Raw genomic sequence first — 19407 nt, forward strand, 5'->3', positions numbered from 1 at the left:
CACTTAACTGTCTGTGGCAGCTGACTTTATTAGATATACTTTTTCTTAAACTGCTGCAACTGCCTTGGTTTCTCAGTCAATACTTTTCTGATTCTCCTTCTACCATTCTGATACTGATGTCTATCAGTTTCTTTTGAGAGATCTTATCTATTTTGGTTCCCATCTATCTACCCAAGGTATACTGGGCACTAACTGTACTCTAATCATTGTGGATTCTGTCCATGACTATCAGTTCCTGGACAAATTCAGACATTTTAGAAACACCATTACCAGTGATTTGAAGTGATCCTCATCTCTGCCTTGACATTTCCAGGAACTATCAGCCATTTAGATTCTTTTACATGTACTAAAATCTCCCCAGCTAATTGTCTCAGATAACCCAGATGTCCTCACACTCAATATGTCCCAAACTGAACTTACTTCCTGCTCCCAGATCCAAAACCATTTTTCCCTGTCCTGGTCAGTGCTTGTATGACCCAGCAAGTCACCCAACCAAAAACATGACAGCAGGTCTGAGCTCCACCCTCCTAGTTACACTCAAATCAACCATAAAGTCTAAATGTTTTGTCTCCTAGGTAGCAAAAGCCACCCTCATCGAATGACCACAATTCATTTCCTGCTTTCAATCTCCTTTTCCTCTCAGTTAAAGATTCTTTTCTCAATTATTATATGATATTTAAGATGCATGTGAATACATAAAAATAATACTAATATGTAAGTATTCATCTTCATGTCTAAGAAACAAAAATAATTCTCCTGAATTTGGCATTTATCACTTCCACATTTGTGTAATTTCACTACATGTTTATGTATGTAACAAATATTTGGCTCATGTTTAAACTTTGTATGAGCATCATATACATCACTCATTCTTCTGTAACTTGCTTTTTTTCCCTGCTAATCACCTTTGTGAGAACCATCTTCCCCATACACACACTGTTTCATTCATTTTCATTGTAAAATAGAATGATACTTATACTACACTGCAATATCCATAGCAATATAACAATCTTTTTGTTCTTTCTCCTACTGATGGACATACAGTTCTTCTAGTGCACTGCTGTCACAAACAGTGCTGCAAAACCACTTTTTTTTTTTTTAAAGATTTATTTAATTATACAAGCACTGGGTATAGTCAGAAGTGCGGGAGGATGAGAGAATTCACCAGAGCCAGAGCAGGGAACAGAAGAGGCAGACTGACGAAATACACTGCTGAGGGGAGCAGCAGGCGCAGCAGGAGAGGTCTGCGCGCCATGTGGGACCCTCGCTGGTGGCTGGGGATTGAACCGGTGCTGCAGAGGTTGCAGGCAGCTTCACAGCCCAGTGCTCAACCACTGCGCCACCAGGGGAGGCCTGCAAAACTACTTTTCTAAAGTTAGACCTCTCCCCTGATTAAAACCATCAATGGCTGCACAGGATATAAAGCAATGCTTTTCCTCCCAGTCTAAGAGAGTCCACAGAGTGGTTTTTGGGGATACTGAAGGATACATGGGAGGCTGAATTGAACCCTTCCTACACTGAACATTCTCAACAATCACCAAATTATGATTTCAAAAGTTTTAAATTATTTCATACCTATTCATGTCCCTAAACTTTAGTTTAAAAAAATTCATAGTTACAATCTTGGAAAAAGGGTACTTACCTTAATTCCATGATATAATGGTGGAAAAACTCAAAATACGCAAAAATCACATGCAAAGGAAAATCTTACCATCCATATTCGAATTCCATCTGCCAAGGAATACACCTGTGCAAACTCCTCACTCAAGGCTGTCTTGCCCCCACTGTATACTGGGGAAAAGAAATATGAACAGATTACATACAGTTAACACAATTCGCTACTGCAACACTAAGTACTAAGTAGCTTCTACATCTCTTAAAAGCACACACAAAAAAAGTCCTTCCCTGACACTCATACATTGTGTGTGGTAAAAGAAGCCTGGGAAAAATACCAATAGCCACAAACACCTACAATGGATTCTATGTAATATGTCAAACTAATCTTTTTTTCAAACTAACAATTTTTGAAATCAATATACTATTAAAGAGAGTAAAATATTAAAAGTATTAAAAGTGAGTGAAAAATAATTACTGATATGGAAAAAAGTTCAAGGCATATAGTAAGTAAAAAAGGCAGGTTATGAAACAGTATAAACAAAATTACCTTATTTTTAACAGGAGTATATATATTAAAACCATGAAGGAGATATCTATCTATGTGTGATGGAGATATAAATTTACCTAGGTAAAAGGCTAGGTAGATACATAGAAAAACATAAATAGAGGTGTTCTCTAAGTGGTGAGACAGTAGTTGATAATTATTTTAAGGTTTTCTGTACTTTTCAAGTTTCTACATGTCTAAAACAATGAGTAATTTTTTTAAATTAGAAAAATAACAAAAAAGTTGATTTTTTGGTTTTGTTTTTTTTTTTTTTAAAGAAAGACCTATGAGGCCTGGCCTTTCTCTTCATCTAAAAAAAGACAAAGGATAATATACTAGAACAGTGTGAAGCTTTCTGCTGAACCAATAATAAATACCATAAATACTTCCTGACCAGCTAGAATGTGCCAGGCTCTATATACTACACAATAGGAATACAATGCTGAGAAAAACAGACAAGGCCTGTGCCCTCAAGCAGCTCATAGTCTTAAATTTACACATTGCTCCTTCAAACTAGCCTCATTGAAAAACATTTCTAACCCAAAAGGGTGACCAATTTTAGACAAAGATGAGCAGATTATTCAGACAAAGATCACTCTCAAAGTGGCTCAGTCTTGAAGAATCCATGAACAATCTATTTAAAGACAGGGACAGATAGAACTGAGACAAACTACACCTTCTTCAAAGCAACAATGGCTGGTGATCTAGATACAATGTGCATTCGAGGACATATTTCTAGTTTTAGTTTGTGTGTTTTTCTACTGCAAATTATGGATGATATCTGAACATAACTTGGAAAGGATATGGAGAAACTCTTCACTCCCAGGGAACCATCCATTTCTCAGCTTTTAAATCACATGACTTATCCCTCTATTGCAAGTCCCCACATGTAACAAAGGCTGCCTAATCCTCTTACTATAATTTGATTACAAAATATTTACTTTTTCCCCCAAAGCCATACATGTCACCTTGTCCCCATAACTATAAAAGATACACTATTGCATATGACAGTTTTTTTCATAAATCATTCTTTCCTAAAATAATGTTTTATTTATTTGAGCAGCTTCTTAACAGAGATATTAAGATTTGAAGGAATCAAGACGTTTTAGAAACCAGAAAATAAACTCCGCAATATGAGATCTAAAGGACTCAGCAATAAAGGCAGTAGTGATAATAACATCAATAACAACAGGAGTGACAGTCAATTATCAACTGTAATGAAAGGAAGCCATTTGCTCATGATCACCATGAAAAGAACACCTACCCTGCGAAGTGCCTGAGAAAACCCACCCCTCATCTTTATGTAGGGTTTGAAATGTTTTGGCCCTGAGATATTATCAATGGAGAGAAACTCTCCCTCCTGTGGGTTCTGTTGGGCTTCAGGCCTCACACAGAGTAAACACACAGAGATGGTTTCCCTGGGGGCCCTGAGGAAAGAAATGGTGAGGAGCAGGCTGTTGACAAAGAAAGCTGAGCAGGGATGATGCTATACAGAAGCTGCAAGTTTAGAGACAGGAGTTAATACCTACATTTTCCTCCTTGATTATCAGCACATCCAATTACCTAAACATCTGTGGTTTTCACTGGAATTTCTTAGAATGTTAGACTTTACAGATAAGGAAACTAAGATGTGGAAAAGTTGTCTGATTAACCTGAAGCTGCACAACATCGTGCTACTGACTTGGGACTATAACCCAAGGTAAGGTTTCTTCCAATAAACTTTTTGGCAGTTTTCCCTAAGAAATTTGGATAGAGACAAATTACCTGCTTATTAGTAAACTTAAGGCTACTTGCCATATACCACTATCTGCTAACTATAAATCAGTCATCAATCTTCTGACTGGCAAGATAGGACTAACAAGATGAAGCCTACAGTTGTAGAAATATGTTTATGTTTCAAAGTATCTTAAAATTTTCACTTAAGATAGACTTTCTTAAAACTTAGCAATTGGCCTTCAGATCAAAAATATTCCCTGTAATATAAGTTACCATATTTTTGCAGCTTCTCATATAAGTCTGGAGTGCGATACACCAGAGCAGCAAAGGTGGCGTTCACAGCTTGATCAATAGTGGAACCAGCAACTATATCTGTCTTTGGGGCCTGCTTTCTACATGCCTGTATGAATCCTTTGAAAAGTTCTGAATATGGCCCACTGACGTTCTGGGCAGGATCTGATTGTGCAAAATCAAGAAGAAAATGGCGGCAGGGATCATCAGGGATGTTCTTAACCTGGGAACAACAACAAACCAACATGTTTAACACATTCATTCAGAAAATAAAGTTTACTGAGCAGCTACTAGGCCAAAGCAGAAGTATAAAACACGGTGCATACTCTCAGGAAGTTTAAATCTATTTTGGGGAGACCAAACAGATACGTGGGTTAAAAAAAAAAGGTAAACACAATAAAACATTAAAAGTAGAACTACGATAAAGCAAAAGATTACCAAGTGCCAAATGCCTAGAAGGGACACCCAGAGCTGAGAATTCACAGGAGAGAGTTCCTGGCAGGTTAAAATAATTAAGAAAAGCCTCCTGGAGGATATGGGCTTGGGACTGGACCCTAAAGATTGGGCAGGCTTGGCCCTGAGGAACAAAACCATTTGTAGAAGTTAAGAGTCAGTGGGGAGACTGACCTGGCCTGAAGTCTCAGCTGGGGAGTGGTGGGAACTAGAGTCAGATAGGTAAGGTGAAAGGAGACTGTAGAGAGCCTTGACTGTCACACTGAGGAGTTTAAACTTCACCCTGTGGGCAACGGGGAGTCATTAATGGTGCTTGGCAGTGGAATGACAAGATAATGCAGTGATTAAAAAAAAAAAACAACTTGGTAGGTACCAATGCTTTACAACACATGTGAAAAATGAGGGCCTGGATAAAGATGGAGACAGAGGAAATGGAAAGAGATGAACATCACAAGGAAGACGCCATAGGCTTGCTGCTGACTTGATAGATAGGATGAGAACAACGGGAGGACAAAGGTAATGCCAGGAAGCAGTGACTCAATGCCTCAGAAAACAACAATGACAATAACAGGAGTGAGCAGTCAAGAGAGACATTCTGGTTTTACACTTGAGTTAAAGGGAGTCAGAACACTGAAATGGGGATACCTAATAGGAATATGGAGGTATACGATTAGAAACTGGGAGAAGAACCAGGACTGGAAACTGGTATTTAGGAATTATTCATACAGATGTGACAGCAGAAGAGAGAGAGGGTGAAGTCTTGGTGGGCTGGGAGAAAGGGAAGAGGACCTAAAGCCTGCCCTTTAGAGAAGGGGGAATAAGAGAGGTCAATAACAGAAGCAGATGGACCAGTTAGATGTAAGAGAGTGGACTACCATGGAATCAAAAGAAGAGAGGGTGAAGGAACCAAATTTAACAGAAGTAGAGGAGAACAGCAACTGAGGAAGAGTCCCTAGATATAGCAATTAACTACTAAGGGAAGAGGAGAGAGAGAGGGAAGAAGGGAGGAAAAGTAGTAAAGTAGAGATAGAGCGAAACAGAGATGAAAAAGAAATAGTGGGCAAACTTGTTTAGTTTTTTTAAATATTATAAGCCTAAATAATGTGCTACAGTTCCATGGAGAACAAAAAGTATAGCATAAGTCATTTACTTCTCAGGAATTGGAAGTAGACTCAATTCATGTGTTTGATAACTCCGTTAGGAGAGATTTACTGAGCACCTACTATATTGCACTGAAGAGTCATTCATTCAATATTTTTCAACATCTGTTACATGCCAGCCCCTATGGTATACCAAATGAACAAGGGAGAGTTTTTGCCCTCCAGTAGCTGAGAACTGAGTGGGCGTGATAAGATATAAACACAACTGTTTATAATTTCATATAAAAAATATGAGAAAACATTTTCCATTCCAAATGAAAAACAATAGAAGACTTAATACCTCTTTACTATCCTGGTGTGGGTGAGTGGGCCAGCTTGCTTCCATTTCCAACTCTGGACATATTTGATGCCTGAAGACAGGTTTCCATAAAGGGGAGTTTAGGACTAAAGCCATTTTTGCCTGCGGTACTGCCATGTTACTTCCTAACTCTGGAAAGAGAAGAAGGTTTATGTGAGCTCTATTTTTCCCTTAATACAGTGAGAGCCTTTGAAATGATGCCCACTCCCCCCATCCAAGGTTATAAAAAACCTTGGGCACTATGAAAACTTGGGAGGAATTCACCCACATCTACCAGAATGTAACTCTGATACATAAACACATACCACAGATGAACCCAAACCATACAGGAGTCCTGAAACACTGCCATTCTGCCGAAGAGCTTCAGTATCAGTTACCTCTGAAATAACTAATCTATAAGGTCCATATGAAAGTAGATTATAAACCATCTCTACGTTGTAAGAGGAGGTCACTTAGGAATGCTTACTTAGGTGAAAATTTTCAGTTTGTAAATTAATGACTATTAACAAATAGTTAGATACCTACCATATATGTGCTTATGAACAGACATAGAAAAAATGATTAGGTGGAAATAAATCAAAACATTAATAGTAGTTATATCTAGGTGTTAGGATTAAGGATGGTTTTTCTCCTGTATTTTTCCATCATGCAATTTTCTGATATTTTACTTTCATGATGAAAAAAAAAGAAATTATATAAGAAATAAACTAGAAAGTTTAATTATATAATTCTTGCTTCTTGGATGAATTTAACAACTAAGTTGAATAAATCATTTTAAGACAAAATCCAAGTTCACATACTCATAAACATTTGGCTAAATCATAAAAAAGATATAAAATCAATTTATTCTACATTTCTGTCTTCTTGTCAGAGTATACCAAAATTCACATGCAAAAAATGGTGAAAAAAAGCTGCTGAAAACCAGCTCCCTTCCCTATTTGTCCTTGGACAGAGGGAAGCCACAGTATCCTATGTGATGAATTCTAAAATCTGGCTCAAGACTTTATGAAAATGGTATCAAGCTGACATTTTATTCTGGTTTAGTTTAAAAGAAACTGAAAGGGAATTTTATCAGTACCTTAGTATTGTAAAGATAACTTACAGAAAGCTCTTAAATATGGCTGTAGGGATAGGAAGGGACAGGTATGAGGACTTACGATGGACAGATTTGAGCGCCATGCACTGGGCAGCAAGGCGTCCCATCAGCCGGGTAACAAGGAGTTGTAAGTCCAGTCCCCAAGACACGGCAACATCAGGCAGGCCAAAGGCAGTGACAGTGAATTTGTAGCCCCACTCGTTTTTACTGCTGTCAGAGTGGAAGAGAAACTGCAGCCGAGGACCAGTCTTAAAGGTCACTTTCTAGAGACAAACAAAAGTCATGCAGTCAAAAGAGACTTAAGGAGGCAGCATCTCAGTAAGTAAACATGTTCAAGACTCAAAAGATCTAAATTTAAACTTGGCTTATAGTCTCACTATCGGTCCAAAACTACTAAAAGTAGAGTAGGGTGACTAAAACAGAAAGTTGACATCAGCACCTTATGAAGAAGCAAAGTTGACAGAAAACTAATTAGTTTCCTAAACCTCGATGCCCATCTGCCCACTACCTACTCAGTGATCACATTTGTCCATTCCTTTGTTCCCCACCAAGACCACTGACAACAGAATGAAGGTTAACAGTCTGAAGCAACCCCAGAGATCCTGCAGACCTGGTTGTGCGGGGTACTCTTGGCTCTCACCACCATGGTCTCCGCCCTCCTGGACCCACCAGCCCTTCTTGCTAAGGATTGCAACTCCCCATTTACTCTGGATGATTGATCAGAGATAAACCAGAGATTGGCAAACTTTCCTACGAAGAATCAGACAGTAAATTATTAGACTTTTTGGGTCATGCAGTCTCTGTTGCAATTACTCAACTCTACCATTGCAGTGCCAAGGCAGCTACAGAGGATATATAAACACAAGTGATATAAAATTGGGCATAGTGGGGTCCCAAAAAACTTTATTTACAAAGCAGGAGTTGTAGCTTGCTGACCTGTGATAAAGACCCTTCTTTTACAAAAATATTGTATCAACGCTTCCCTTCAAAATCCATACTGCCACTGCACAATGCGGGCTGACAAAAGGAGAGAAGAACTCTTTCTGTAGGCATTTCATCTCTTCCTGGGAAGACCACTCACCTTGGGCCATTTATCAGTGCCAACTTTTGTGTCATAGCGTGTTTTTCCACCTCTAGAGTCAGTAAATTCCAGATAATCATACCTGTGAAAGCATAATCGCTATTACTTTCTTTCTCCCCATTTTGATTCATTATTAACTTGGGGTGGGGGTGGGGGAGACATGTGAGTATTACCTTTTTTCAGTTTCACACCTCTCATCAAATTCCACCTCAAAATAGGTTGCCCCTGGGCTAACAAAGATAAATGCTTCATGGCAATTATTTTCATAGTTGTGGGCAGATTCCTTGGTCCATGTATGCAACACCACAGGTTCTTCCTGTTGCCAAGTCTCGACATCCAGCTACACAAACAAATCAAGAGAGAAAGGTTTTCATCATTCTACATCTAGCCTCTTGCAGTATAATGTTTCCACCGTGTTCCACACAGCCAGACTGTATCAGCCCTCCACAAATCCTTTTAAATGCCAACCCTTCTAATCTGCCTTGCATCATATTTTTCTCTTCTAGACTTCAATATGGTTATGTATTTATATAGTTTTTATATAACTTCACATGCTATCAAGTGATAACATTCATCTATGTCCAGCTTCTTCTCTGTGTCTCCAAGCCAAATCAAGTCATACTGGCTATTTATCCTTGTTGGATAAAATAAAGGGTATTTTCTGGAGGCAATTTATTTGTGTAGATCTGTACCCAGGGACACATGTTATTAAGTAGGGTCACATCACTCCTGAGAGGGAATACTAAGCAGGTGCAAACGATGACACTGAGTTACCTTGCTCAGCCCTCCTTCTGGGTCACTGCAGAGCTTCTTCAACAGTTCTGTTAGGGAGCTGAACTCTCTCAAGAGAGTGCAGTGTGAAATGTCTAAAGTGCAAAAGTCCAGCAGAAAGATTACCTAAAGGAAGATGAACAAAGCACTTAGCACATACTTCAGATTGCCCAGGGTTATAGGTCACCAACCTCCTCCAGCCCTTTACAAGCGGCCACCGCTATTGCTTACCAGTTGACGAGCTGCCATAGAAAACACTGAATTACATAATTTTTCTACAATGGTTTTTCCACTATACTGTGACAAAAGGGATTCCAAAATCACTCTCATGCTTGCCAGAAACTGTCCCACATCTACCAAAACATAAAAAAAAAATTAATATTTTACAAGGTAGAAATATCACTTGCTTGGTCAACATTAAGGTCAAAGGTAGAGAAGGTTACAGAAGTGGTGGAGAAAATTCCACATCAAAAAGACCAAGAAAGGGCCTCCCCGGTGGTGCAGCGGATTGAGCGCAGCGCTGTGAGCTGTCTGCAGCCTCTGCAGAGTGGGTTCGATTCTTGGCCAGCCAGGGAGAAACCCACATGGTGCGGCAGACCTCTCCTGTCTTGCCCGCTGCTCCCCTCAGCAGTGTATTTTGTCAGTCTGTCTGTTCTGTTCCCCACTCTGTCTCTGGTGAATCCTCTCACCCTCTTGTACCTCTGGCCTATACCCCAGTTCTTGTATAAAAATAAATAAATCTTAAAAAAAAAGAAAGAAATTTATAAAAAGAAAAAGAAAAAAAAAACATGGCATGGAAATAAAAATTGGTTTAAAAAAAAAAAAAGACCAAGAAAAACACTAATTGGAAGAGACATTGGTATTCCTATGTCTCCTATGTTCACTGTGGCATATTTACAATAGCCAAGCTACAGAAACAATGACTGCCCAATGACAAATGAGTGGATAAGGAAGATGTGGCATATAGAGACAACAGAATACTACTCATTTGGAAAAAAGACGAAATCTTGCCATTTGCTACAACATGGATGGAAGCACAGGGGATACTGCTAAGCAAAATAAATCAGAAGAAAAAAGACAAATATTGGATGATTTTACTCATTAAGTGAAATGCAAAGAAATTAAATAAAGGAACAGACAAAACTAAACCAAAACAAACCCGAGAAATCTGACTGTAGAACTGAGACTACCAGAGCGGGAGCATGGGAGTGAAAAGCAAAGAGGAGAAGCGGCCTGACTCTGGGGAGGATTTCGCCTACTCTGGAGATAGGAGTGGTGTTGCAACATACACCTGCAGGTGTGAACCTATACCCCAAATCATAGACAGGATCATAAAATGTAACCTCATAAAGAAAAAAAAATTAATAGAATCAGTAAGAAAAAATGGCCACAATAAAAAATTATCTTGGGGGTGAAAAAGACCATGAGACCACTAAGTGTCAAACAAATGTTATCCTCTAGGGAGGAAAAGTAGTGCAAATCTCAGTACTTTCATCTCACTTTACTTTTAAAGTGAGTGGGTTTTTGTTTGGCCTTTGGTCCTTTCTGATGAGCTGCAGATATCACTTTTATAAGTGAAGTCACATGGCTGACCCACCCAGCCCCAGCTTTCCTTTCCCTTTGTTTACAGTGGCCCTTCATTAGGTGGGCCATCCAATGGTTCCAGAGTTAGGTGGCAGGGATCAATGGTAGAATAAATGTTACTGTCACAGCTGCTGAGACCAAGTTTAATGGAACTGAAATATCTCAGAACCTGTTAAGTTTCCTAGTTTTCTGGGGCTTATAGGACATCAATCAGCATTTTCAAGAAGCAGCAAAGGTCACGGCAATGCTCATATGCCTTTGACTTTAAAAGTTTAAGGCTTCTTTTATTAGGGTGACTTGAATCAAACAAGGATGACAGACTCTACTGAAGAGTGGGGCATCATCTAAGAGTGCTACATGACTGCAGAGGTACTGGCTGTGAGATGACCCAAGCCCACAATAAAAATACTTAGGGCCATTACCACATTTGGACAGGAAATTTTGGACAAAAAGACATGTTACAGAGTTCTATTTTAAGAAGGAGAAAACAACTTGAAAACAGATCTGATTTGTAAAAAAGAAAGCCATATCCATATTTAATGAATGAGGTACTGAAGAAAACAGAGTCAAAGCCTAAATACCTATCTGCTTTCATGCATTTTGAACTAAAACTTACATTTTTCGATAAGGTCAACTGCAAGATCTTTGGCTCCGCTGTCAGTGCTCTTCAGCTGCAGGTAGCACCAGGAGAGCAGGCTGCCTTGGACAGACCAGAACAGGGAGAAGAGCACAGAGCCAATCTCCCCTTTGGCCCCATTGAGCATCAACAGCTCACACTACAAGGCAGGAGATAAACAAAAAGTATTTACAAGACCATTCACAGAACACAGCAGGACATTCTCTAAGAGAGCAGCTAGCACTCACTGGCAAAAACACTAAGAAAATGGGGAATAGTCATGAAAGAGCTTTCAACCCACAGGTGACCAAAAAAATGGTGTTATGAAAACTCCTTCCCTCTAGTTTTTCAAAAGCTTTGCAGATCATGTTTACTCCATATGTCACCTTTCTCTGCCCCTCAAGAACCTTACCCCAGAGGTAAGGTATGGTTCTCTCACACATCTTTAAATCCCATTTCTCCCTGGTTCTTTCCTCTAAGTCTTAAAAAAATCTCTTTCTCCTTAAAAAAATGATTCTTCATTCCTCTAAGGCTCTCTATTATCTTTAATCTCTGGAGTTTCTTTGAAGAGTTAACTGACCTCTAGGGATAAACTCTTATACATAAGAACCACAATAAAGGTTCATATGGGGGGGGGGGGCCCTCCCTGGTGGCGCAGCAGTTGAGCGTGGGGCTGCGAGGCTGCCCGCAGCTTCTGCAGCGCCGGTTCAATCCCTGGCCACCGGCAAGAGTCCCACATGGTGCGTAGACCTTTCCTGCCGTGCCCGCTGCTCCCCTCAGCAGTGTACTTTGTCAGTCTGCCTGTTCTGCTCCCTGCTCTGGTGGATTCTCTCACCCTCCCGTGCTTCTGACTGTACCCAGTGCTTGTATAAATAAATAAATCTTTTTTTTTTAAAAAAGGCTCATATTGTAACTGCTACATAATTGCCCCCAAACCAAAAACAACTATCTCTCCAAAGTAAATGGATCAACTGTGCTATATTCAGAGGGAATATTATGCACCAGTGAAAACAGGACTACAATTACAGTATGTACATCAAAATGCATGAATCTCAAAAATGCTGTTGAGTGAAAAACATGTCATAGAAGACTATGCACCATGTGAATGCACTAAAGGTGAACAGCAAGCAAAAAAAAAAAAAAAAAAAAAAAAAAAAACAAACATGTTGTGTAGGGACACCTAGACAGAAAAACAAGAAAATGATGACTATAACCCTCAGAATGGTGGTTATCTCTGATGAGGTGGGAGGGTAAGCCATGAAAGGGTATAGGTGGGTAAGGGGACTTCAACAATATAGGTAATGTTCTAATTCTCTAAATGGATAGATGTTGCTTTAAGTTGTCCATTAATACATACTCTTGTGTGTGTGTGTAGGGGGGTATTACATTTTAAAAAGCTGCCCTCACATGCTGTGTTGGCCTTTCTCCCCTCTGTCATTCCACTGCTTCTGTTTCTACCACTCACTGACACCATTCCTCAAAGGCATCAGTCATTTGTAGAGGGAAAAGCCTTTCCACTTAAGCTTTATCTTACTGGCTCTACTGCCCAATGTCTTTCTTGAAACTCATTGCTCCCTAAGTTTCTGCCTCCTTTGAATTTCTTCCTGCTACTGTTTACTCTCTGGCTGTACTTTCTATGGAGATGATCCTCAAGATGCCCATAGGTGATGTGATGACATCTACAGTCATGCCTTCAACTATCACCTGTTCATTAATGATTGCAAAGTCTCCATTTCCAGCACTGACTCAGTTCCTCAGCATCTAACCAACTCCAATCTTACCAGAACCATAAACTCAACATGTTCAAATTCTATCCATTATCATTCTCCTGGTCAAACACCTGCTCCTCACCAACTCGGCACTTGCCATTTGCCTATGCTATTTTCTACCAAGAACATCTCCTTCCTCTTTGCTTGATTAATGCCCATTCATGGCCTCATATGGAGCTCCAGCACCATTTCCCCCAACTAGCCTTTCACAATTACACTCCCTATCTTCAACACATAAAGTTAGGCGCACTGTACCCCATAAGACCCTATGCTCTTATGGTCTTTACTGATTGTTATGACTTGCTGATTACATGTTTGCCTGCTCCTCCAGGCAGTGCTCTTTTACCACTGTATCCTATGTGCAGGCAGTGGATATCTGTGGTATTAATAGACTTATGAGAAAAACTTCAGACTAGGCACATTTCTGACCACCTTTAAAAATTACTTTAATGGCCTCTCTGGTGGCCTGGGGGTTAAGTCTCAGTGCTAGTCTTAGGCCACTGAGGCCTAAGTTTGATCCCTGGTCATGGAGCTAACCTACATATGGCACAGCAGATCACTCCTTTCTTGCCCACTGCTCCCCTTAGCAATGTATTTCAGTCAATCCACCTGTTCGGCTCCCCACTCTGTCTCTGGTGAATCCTCTCACCCTAGCCCCAAGTCCCAGTTCTGGCCTACACCCCAGTTCTTCTACACAAAAATTTAAAAAAAAAATAATTATTTTAAATCTGTCTCTTCCTCTTTAGCAAAACCATAAATGTTTTTTACTAAAGATAATTTAAGGAAATAGCTCAATGGCTGCAGTGATCCCTGGCCTGGGAGGTTCAATGAAATCTATAACTTCCTTTGTAACACAAGGAAGTGAGTGGAAAGAAAGGTCAAATATTTGTCTTCAAATGATAAAGAATATGAGAAATTCTCTTGGACTAAATTTTCTACGTATATCTCACATTATGTCTGACCTAATGCAAAAAGAACAAGACTAAATCAAATGGCCTGGGTTTTAGTCCTTGTTCCACATCTACCAACTCATACAGGAGGCATTGATTGTTAACACGTAGGAAAACCTGGTGAGGACACACTGAAGTTTTCTGTCCAATGACACTGATGATGTGACTGAAGGGGCTCTGAAAAAGACTTGAAGGGTCTGAGATAAAGGCAGAATTCAGAAGAGCTCCAGGAGAAAGAGATGTGGGAAGAGGCACAAATGAAAACAGAGATTAAAGTGAATCAGGGCTAAAGAGGCAGAGAGGAAGCATTGATGAGTAGCAGGTTGCAGTGAAATTTTTAAGGATGACTCAAGAGATGGGTAGAAGAGTCTGGCAGTAAGACAGAAGGCAGAAAGTAACAAAAGAGAAAATTAATGTGAGTACAGAAAATAGAGCACTGATAGAAAACAGTTAAAGCTTATAAAGTCAATATGTACCTTAGAGAATACAAGGGTCACAGTGAGATAGAAGCAACCATGGATTTGAAGCAGCACTAAGTCTAATGTAACTGTAAATAGTGCTAGCCTCAGTGCCACCTTGGCAAATAACAACCTAGCATACCTTAAGCTTTCTAAGGTCCCCATGAGTGATCAGGGATAACTGCTGACCTGCCACTGCAGTCAGCCGGAAGTGAGTGAAGTCATGGCACTAACAGCAACCTGAAAACAGTACAGCACTAACAAAACTCTAAGAGATTTTAAAGACACTAGATTAGCCAGGAGATACACGAGTTATCTTGAAGTACTTGACATTAAATAGCTCCTGGGTGAAGGGAGTGGTTTGAACTATCCTACCATCAGATCTCCACTAACTCCCTGGTTTCCATATTTAATAGAAAGAAGCAATTCTTGGTCCTGCAGGACAGAGATTATATCACTTCAGGATCTATGGGAATGCTTGATAAAATGTAGATTTTTACATTCTATTCCTAGAGATTCTACATCAGTAGCTTGGGGTAGGACCTAGAAATGCAAATTTCTGTCAAAAAAGCCTAGTGATTCTGATCCAGTTGATACGTGGGCCATGATGTGAGAAACAAAATTCTTCATGTTAAAACAGCAAAAATTGTATGGTTAGCACAGGAAAGGAGTCCATCTTCAGATTTGATTGGTCTATGAATTCGTTAAGTAAGTAACCTATAAAAATTAAAGTCATAAAAACTTTATACCAGAAATGCATGAGTATGTGCTAGGCCCACTGACTGTCACTAAAAGAGACCTGGTAAAAGTCCATTCCTCTTTTCAAAGGAAGGCTTAAAGAGCACTTTCACATATCTTCTGCTTGTTGATTACCTCGGGGCTAGTCCCCTCACTCATCTGCAGAAGCTGGCTAATTAGTAGCCATCCCAGACTGGGAAACCCTCATACTCGATTGTAATGGCCACAGAAACAAACTTATATACATACTGTACACGAGGGCTAACAGGGAGGGCAAAGTGGCTGCTGTATCATGTGCTCCTAAAGGCATGAGGCAAAGAAAACAGGAAGGCAGCCAGCAGTTACCTCTCGGGCAGCAACAGAGAGGAGAGTGCTCATGACCGCCAATACTTCACTGATGTTCATGTCAGCCAGGTCGCCTTTCTCAGGTAAAAGTAGAAGGCCGCCTGGATCTTTATCACTGAAAGGACACAAATCAGTCATGACACCTGTTTCAGAAAGCAGATTTTCATGCTTTCTATCTTAAAAGGTTCCAAAAAAGAACCTAGAAAGTTTTCAGTGTCAATGCTATGTGAGGAGTTTGGGTCAGGAAAAAGATCATAGTCCCCGCTCGGTCTGTGCTACCAGGTGTCCTCATGTCCTTCTGGAAGCACAGGCCCATTTGTCCTCCAATCCTTAGAAGAGATTCCAAGGAACAATTCTGATAAATAAATCACCCTGACCACCAATAGGAATTATATACCTGCTAACTTGACGATCCAGGTTTAAGATTTCCTGTAACTTCAAAAGTTCTTCACAAGATAGGCCCAGGCCATTGCATCATTCCTGATGCTCAACTCTGAACACATTTTATAGAGCTCTCTAAGTCTGGCATCCATATAAGAAACAGCAGCTCAGACTACTACTTTCCTCTCTCCGTCAAAAGTGCATTCCTTCAAAAATACAACCTACAGACCCATAAGCTTCTTTGGTAGTTAAAGCATGTGAATATCTCCATATAAATCCCCTCCCAGCACACCTCTTTTGCTACAGTACAAGTATGTGCCTCTGCAATTGGTTTTTAATGTAGTTTGTTTTTTAAGACTTGGATACAGGGTCTTCCGTCTATCTTCAAAGTCACTTAGAAACATATTCACAGAGATCATCAATGGGTTCAACCTTAAAGTGTCTCTTAATGACCTTAATAAATAATAAATAATGTTATTTATTATTCTACTACTTAGTCACTCCTGTGACTGGTGATAACTCATTCCAGAACTCTGGCTGAGCAGAAGGAAGTACTTGGTTACTCCAGAAGCATGTGAAAGGAAGGGATAGCTAAAGAAAACAACTGAGCAAAGATCTGAAATATCTGACAATTGCAAAGAATTATAAACTTACCTAAAATACGTGCACAGAGAGCGGAAAGTAAGCTGCAAAGACTGCTTGTGTTCTTGCTCAATGACATTCTTCTACAAAACAAGAATTGCATATTCAGAAATCCATTCATAATCCAGAAACCTAGCTACTACCCACTGTGCCCGAGCATGAGGATAGCCAGGGTCAGAGGGCCACCTCACAGTGCCTACCTAGTGCCTGGTCTAGTGCTTAGAGGGAGCCACCCCAGACATGCAAATGTGCAGGGACATAACTTCCCAAGGTGAATGCCTTTTATCTCTGGCCATGCCATCACAAGAGGAAAGGACAGAGACAAAATACATTTCATATATGCTTTTGCTTGTTTTTCAACAGGATCTAAACTTCCTCTTTGTAAGCCAGAATGACCCATGGTGAGAACTATAGGAATCACACTTTCTAATTGAGCAACTGTGCTACAATTTTAATTTCTTAAATAAATGTATTTAGCACCTACTATAATTTTCTCAAGTCAATAAATTGATTTTATTTTCTGAATTCAATAAATGTATGTAAGATCTTCTGTTATGCAAGACACTGAGAGGGATTTTCAGTGTATTTAAGACTCAGGGCCCTGCCTGTCACAGGAAAGGTAAGATATGGTCACAAATGACAACAGTACTATTTAACGCTCTGCATGAGAATGAAAATATTTAACCCTGTCAGAAGGGTTGGGCAAAGGGAAAGTGTCTCTCAGTGGCTCTGCTAACTGTCAGCAATGTCATTCTACTTTTCTGTGTGGAACACATACTAGCAAAAAAAAAAAAATTACTTGCTAAGCAGCCTGGCTGGTAAACAAGTAGGACAGAGCCCTGCCCAGACTTCAGTGTCAGGTCTGTTGCTGCTGTCAAATATTATAATGAACAACATACAAACTGATCCCTCAAGTTGATATGCAGATTTGGAGACAGCTGAAATCTAACCAAACAGCCTTCTTCTCTATTTCTTTGTCAAAATGAATTTCCACTAAAGCCTATCACAGAAGGAGGCAGTTTTTGCTGTGGGGTATCCCCGACTGGGCCTTTGGTAACAGGGACCACATTTTACGCTTCTTTGATTGCTGCCATTATGTATCTCACAGAGCTTTTACTGCATTTGCTCATTGTTTCATAGTATACCTCTAAAAAGTGTTGTATTTCATTTTTTTCATCAAACACTGGTAATTTTACTAGTTGCTTGTCTTCGAAGACAATAAAAAATAATCTATAGCCATATCACTTATAAGTAACTATTACTTGTTTTATTCTTTCTAATTGTTTTCTTAAGATTTATTTTCCTTGGGCCTCCCTGGTGGCGCAGCAGTTGAGCATTGGGCTGCGAAGCTGCCCACAGCCTCTGCAGTGCTGGTTTGGTCCCACATGGTGCGCAGACCTCTCCTGCCGCGCCCGCTGCTCCCCTCAGTAGTGTACTTCTTTGTCAGTCTGCCTGTTCTGCTCTGGCTCTGGTGAATTCTCTCACCCTCCCTTGCTTCTGACTGTACCCAGTGCTTGTATAAATAAATAAATAAATAAATCTTTTAAAAAAAAAGATTTATTTTCCTTAATCTACGGCACTGACGAGGCCCTCTAATATAATACCAAAAAAGCAGTGACAGTAACCATCCTTGTCTTAGTCCTCATTTTGAAAGGAATGCTTCTGAAAGTGACTCATCATCTAGCGTATTGTTTATTGTAGGTTTGGATATATGCTCTACATCAGACTGAGTTTGCTAATGGTTTTGTAGTTTTAATCACCATCAGAATTTATAAGCAGATTAAAATTTGTCCCTGCATTTATAGATACGATTTTTTTTTCTCTCTGATTTCATTTATGTGTCAATAACATTTTGGTCAATGACAGACTGCCCATACACATAGTCTAGGTGCAGAGTAGGCTATACCACCAAGGTCTGTGTGACCCAACTCTGTAACTTCACATGATTAAAATCACCTAAGGCCTCCCTGGTGGTGCAAGGGGTTAAGACACAACCTATGAAGCTATCCACAGCCACTGCAGCAAGAGTTCAATCCTCAGCCAAGGAGCTACACATGGCACAGCAGACCTCTCCTGACTTGCCCGCTGCTCCCCTCAGCAATGTATTTCAGTCAATTTGCCTGTTCTGTTCCCCACTCTGTCTCTGGTGAATCCTCGCCCCCACCCCACACACTTGGGCTGTACCCCAGTTCTTATATGCATAAATGAATAAACCCTTAAAAAAAAATCACCCAATGACACAACTCTCAGGACTCAGCCCCATCATTAAACAACACACATTGTTTTAAATGCACTGATTTTTTAACGTTAAACCATCTTGCATTCCTAAGAAAATCCAACCCCGTCAAAATTCTGTTTATTTTTTGTTAGACTGGTTAACTATTATTTTGTTAGAATTTTTCTATCAGTATCTATAGGTCTCTACCATAGGTTTACAATTTTTCTTTCTTGTACATGCTTATCTGATTTACTCCCTTAGTTTACTTATGTTTCTCTGTATTTTACCATCAATGTAACATGAAGCTCTCTAATTCTTTTATCTAGATGTTTTTGGAATGGCTTAGAGGAGTTTTGTTTTTGCATTACCATGACATATTTTTTCATGTGTTATGCTCCCTTTCATAAAGAAATACTCTTCAGAATTAAAATTCTGAATATTGGTATATGATATTCCATTTGGTAACATAATACTTATAAATGCTAAAGCATTCTTCACCCCCATTATTAAAGTCTGAGTAACAAGGAGAAGGGGGCTGAGAGGGTGAAAAGAACCATGTGAGAATGAAAACCTGGCTATATTTTCTTTATAAACTAGATACCTATGAATAAACTGTCAGATGAAATACTACTGGGCAGGGGTAAAGTATATTACAGATGAAACAAGGTTAGCTGAGTTT

General features: G+C 39.7%; 1 protein-coding gene across 4 annotated transcripts in view; it reads right to left on the minus strand.

Annotated features, from left to right (window-relative positions):
- The window catches only part of ZZEF1 (zinc finger ZZ-type and EF-hand domain containing 1), a 111270-nt gene that overhangs the window by 46233 nt on the left and 45630 nt on the right, over nucleotides 1-19407 (minus strand). For all 4 annotated transcript variants that reach the window (XM_037494384.2, XM_037494386.2, XM_037494385.2 and 1 more), the window contains 11 exons: nucleotides 16523-16593; nucleotides 15488-15602; nucleotides 11228-11387; nucleotides 9259-9380; nucleotides 9031-9153; nucleotides 8430-8596; nucleotides 8257-8338; nucleotides 7237-7438; nucleotides 6062-6210; nucleotides 4151-4391; nucleotides 1712-1791 (listed from right to left, as the gene is read on the minus strand). In XM_037494384.2, the coding sequence (XP_037350281.1) occupies nucleotides 1712-1791; nucleotides 4151-4391; nucleotides 6062-6210; nucleotides 7237-7438; nucleotides 8257-8338; nucleotides 8430-8596; nucleotides 9031-9153; nucleotides 9259-9380; nucleotides 11228-11387; nucleotides 15488-15602; nucleotides 16523-16593 (1512 nt within the window). The remainder of the gene's footprint in view (nucleotides 1-1711; nucleotides 1792-4150; nucleotides 4392-6061; nucleotides 6211-7236; nucleotides 7439-8256; nucleotides 8339-8429; nucleotides 8597-9030; nucleotides 9154-9258; nucleotides 9381-11227; nucleotides 11388-15487; nucleotides 15603-16522; nucleotides 16594-19407) is intronic.

The sequence above is a fragment of the Talpa occidentalis genome, unplaced genomic scaffold (assembly GCF_014898055.3).
Source record: "Talpa occidentalis isolate TD23 unplaced genomic scaffold, MPIMG_talOcc4v2.1 talOcc4.7, whole genome shotgun sequence".
NCBI classification, from domain to species: domain Eukaryota; kingdom Metazoa; phylum Chordata; class Mammalia; order Eulipotyphla; family Talpidae; genus Talpa; species Talpa occidentalis.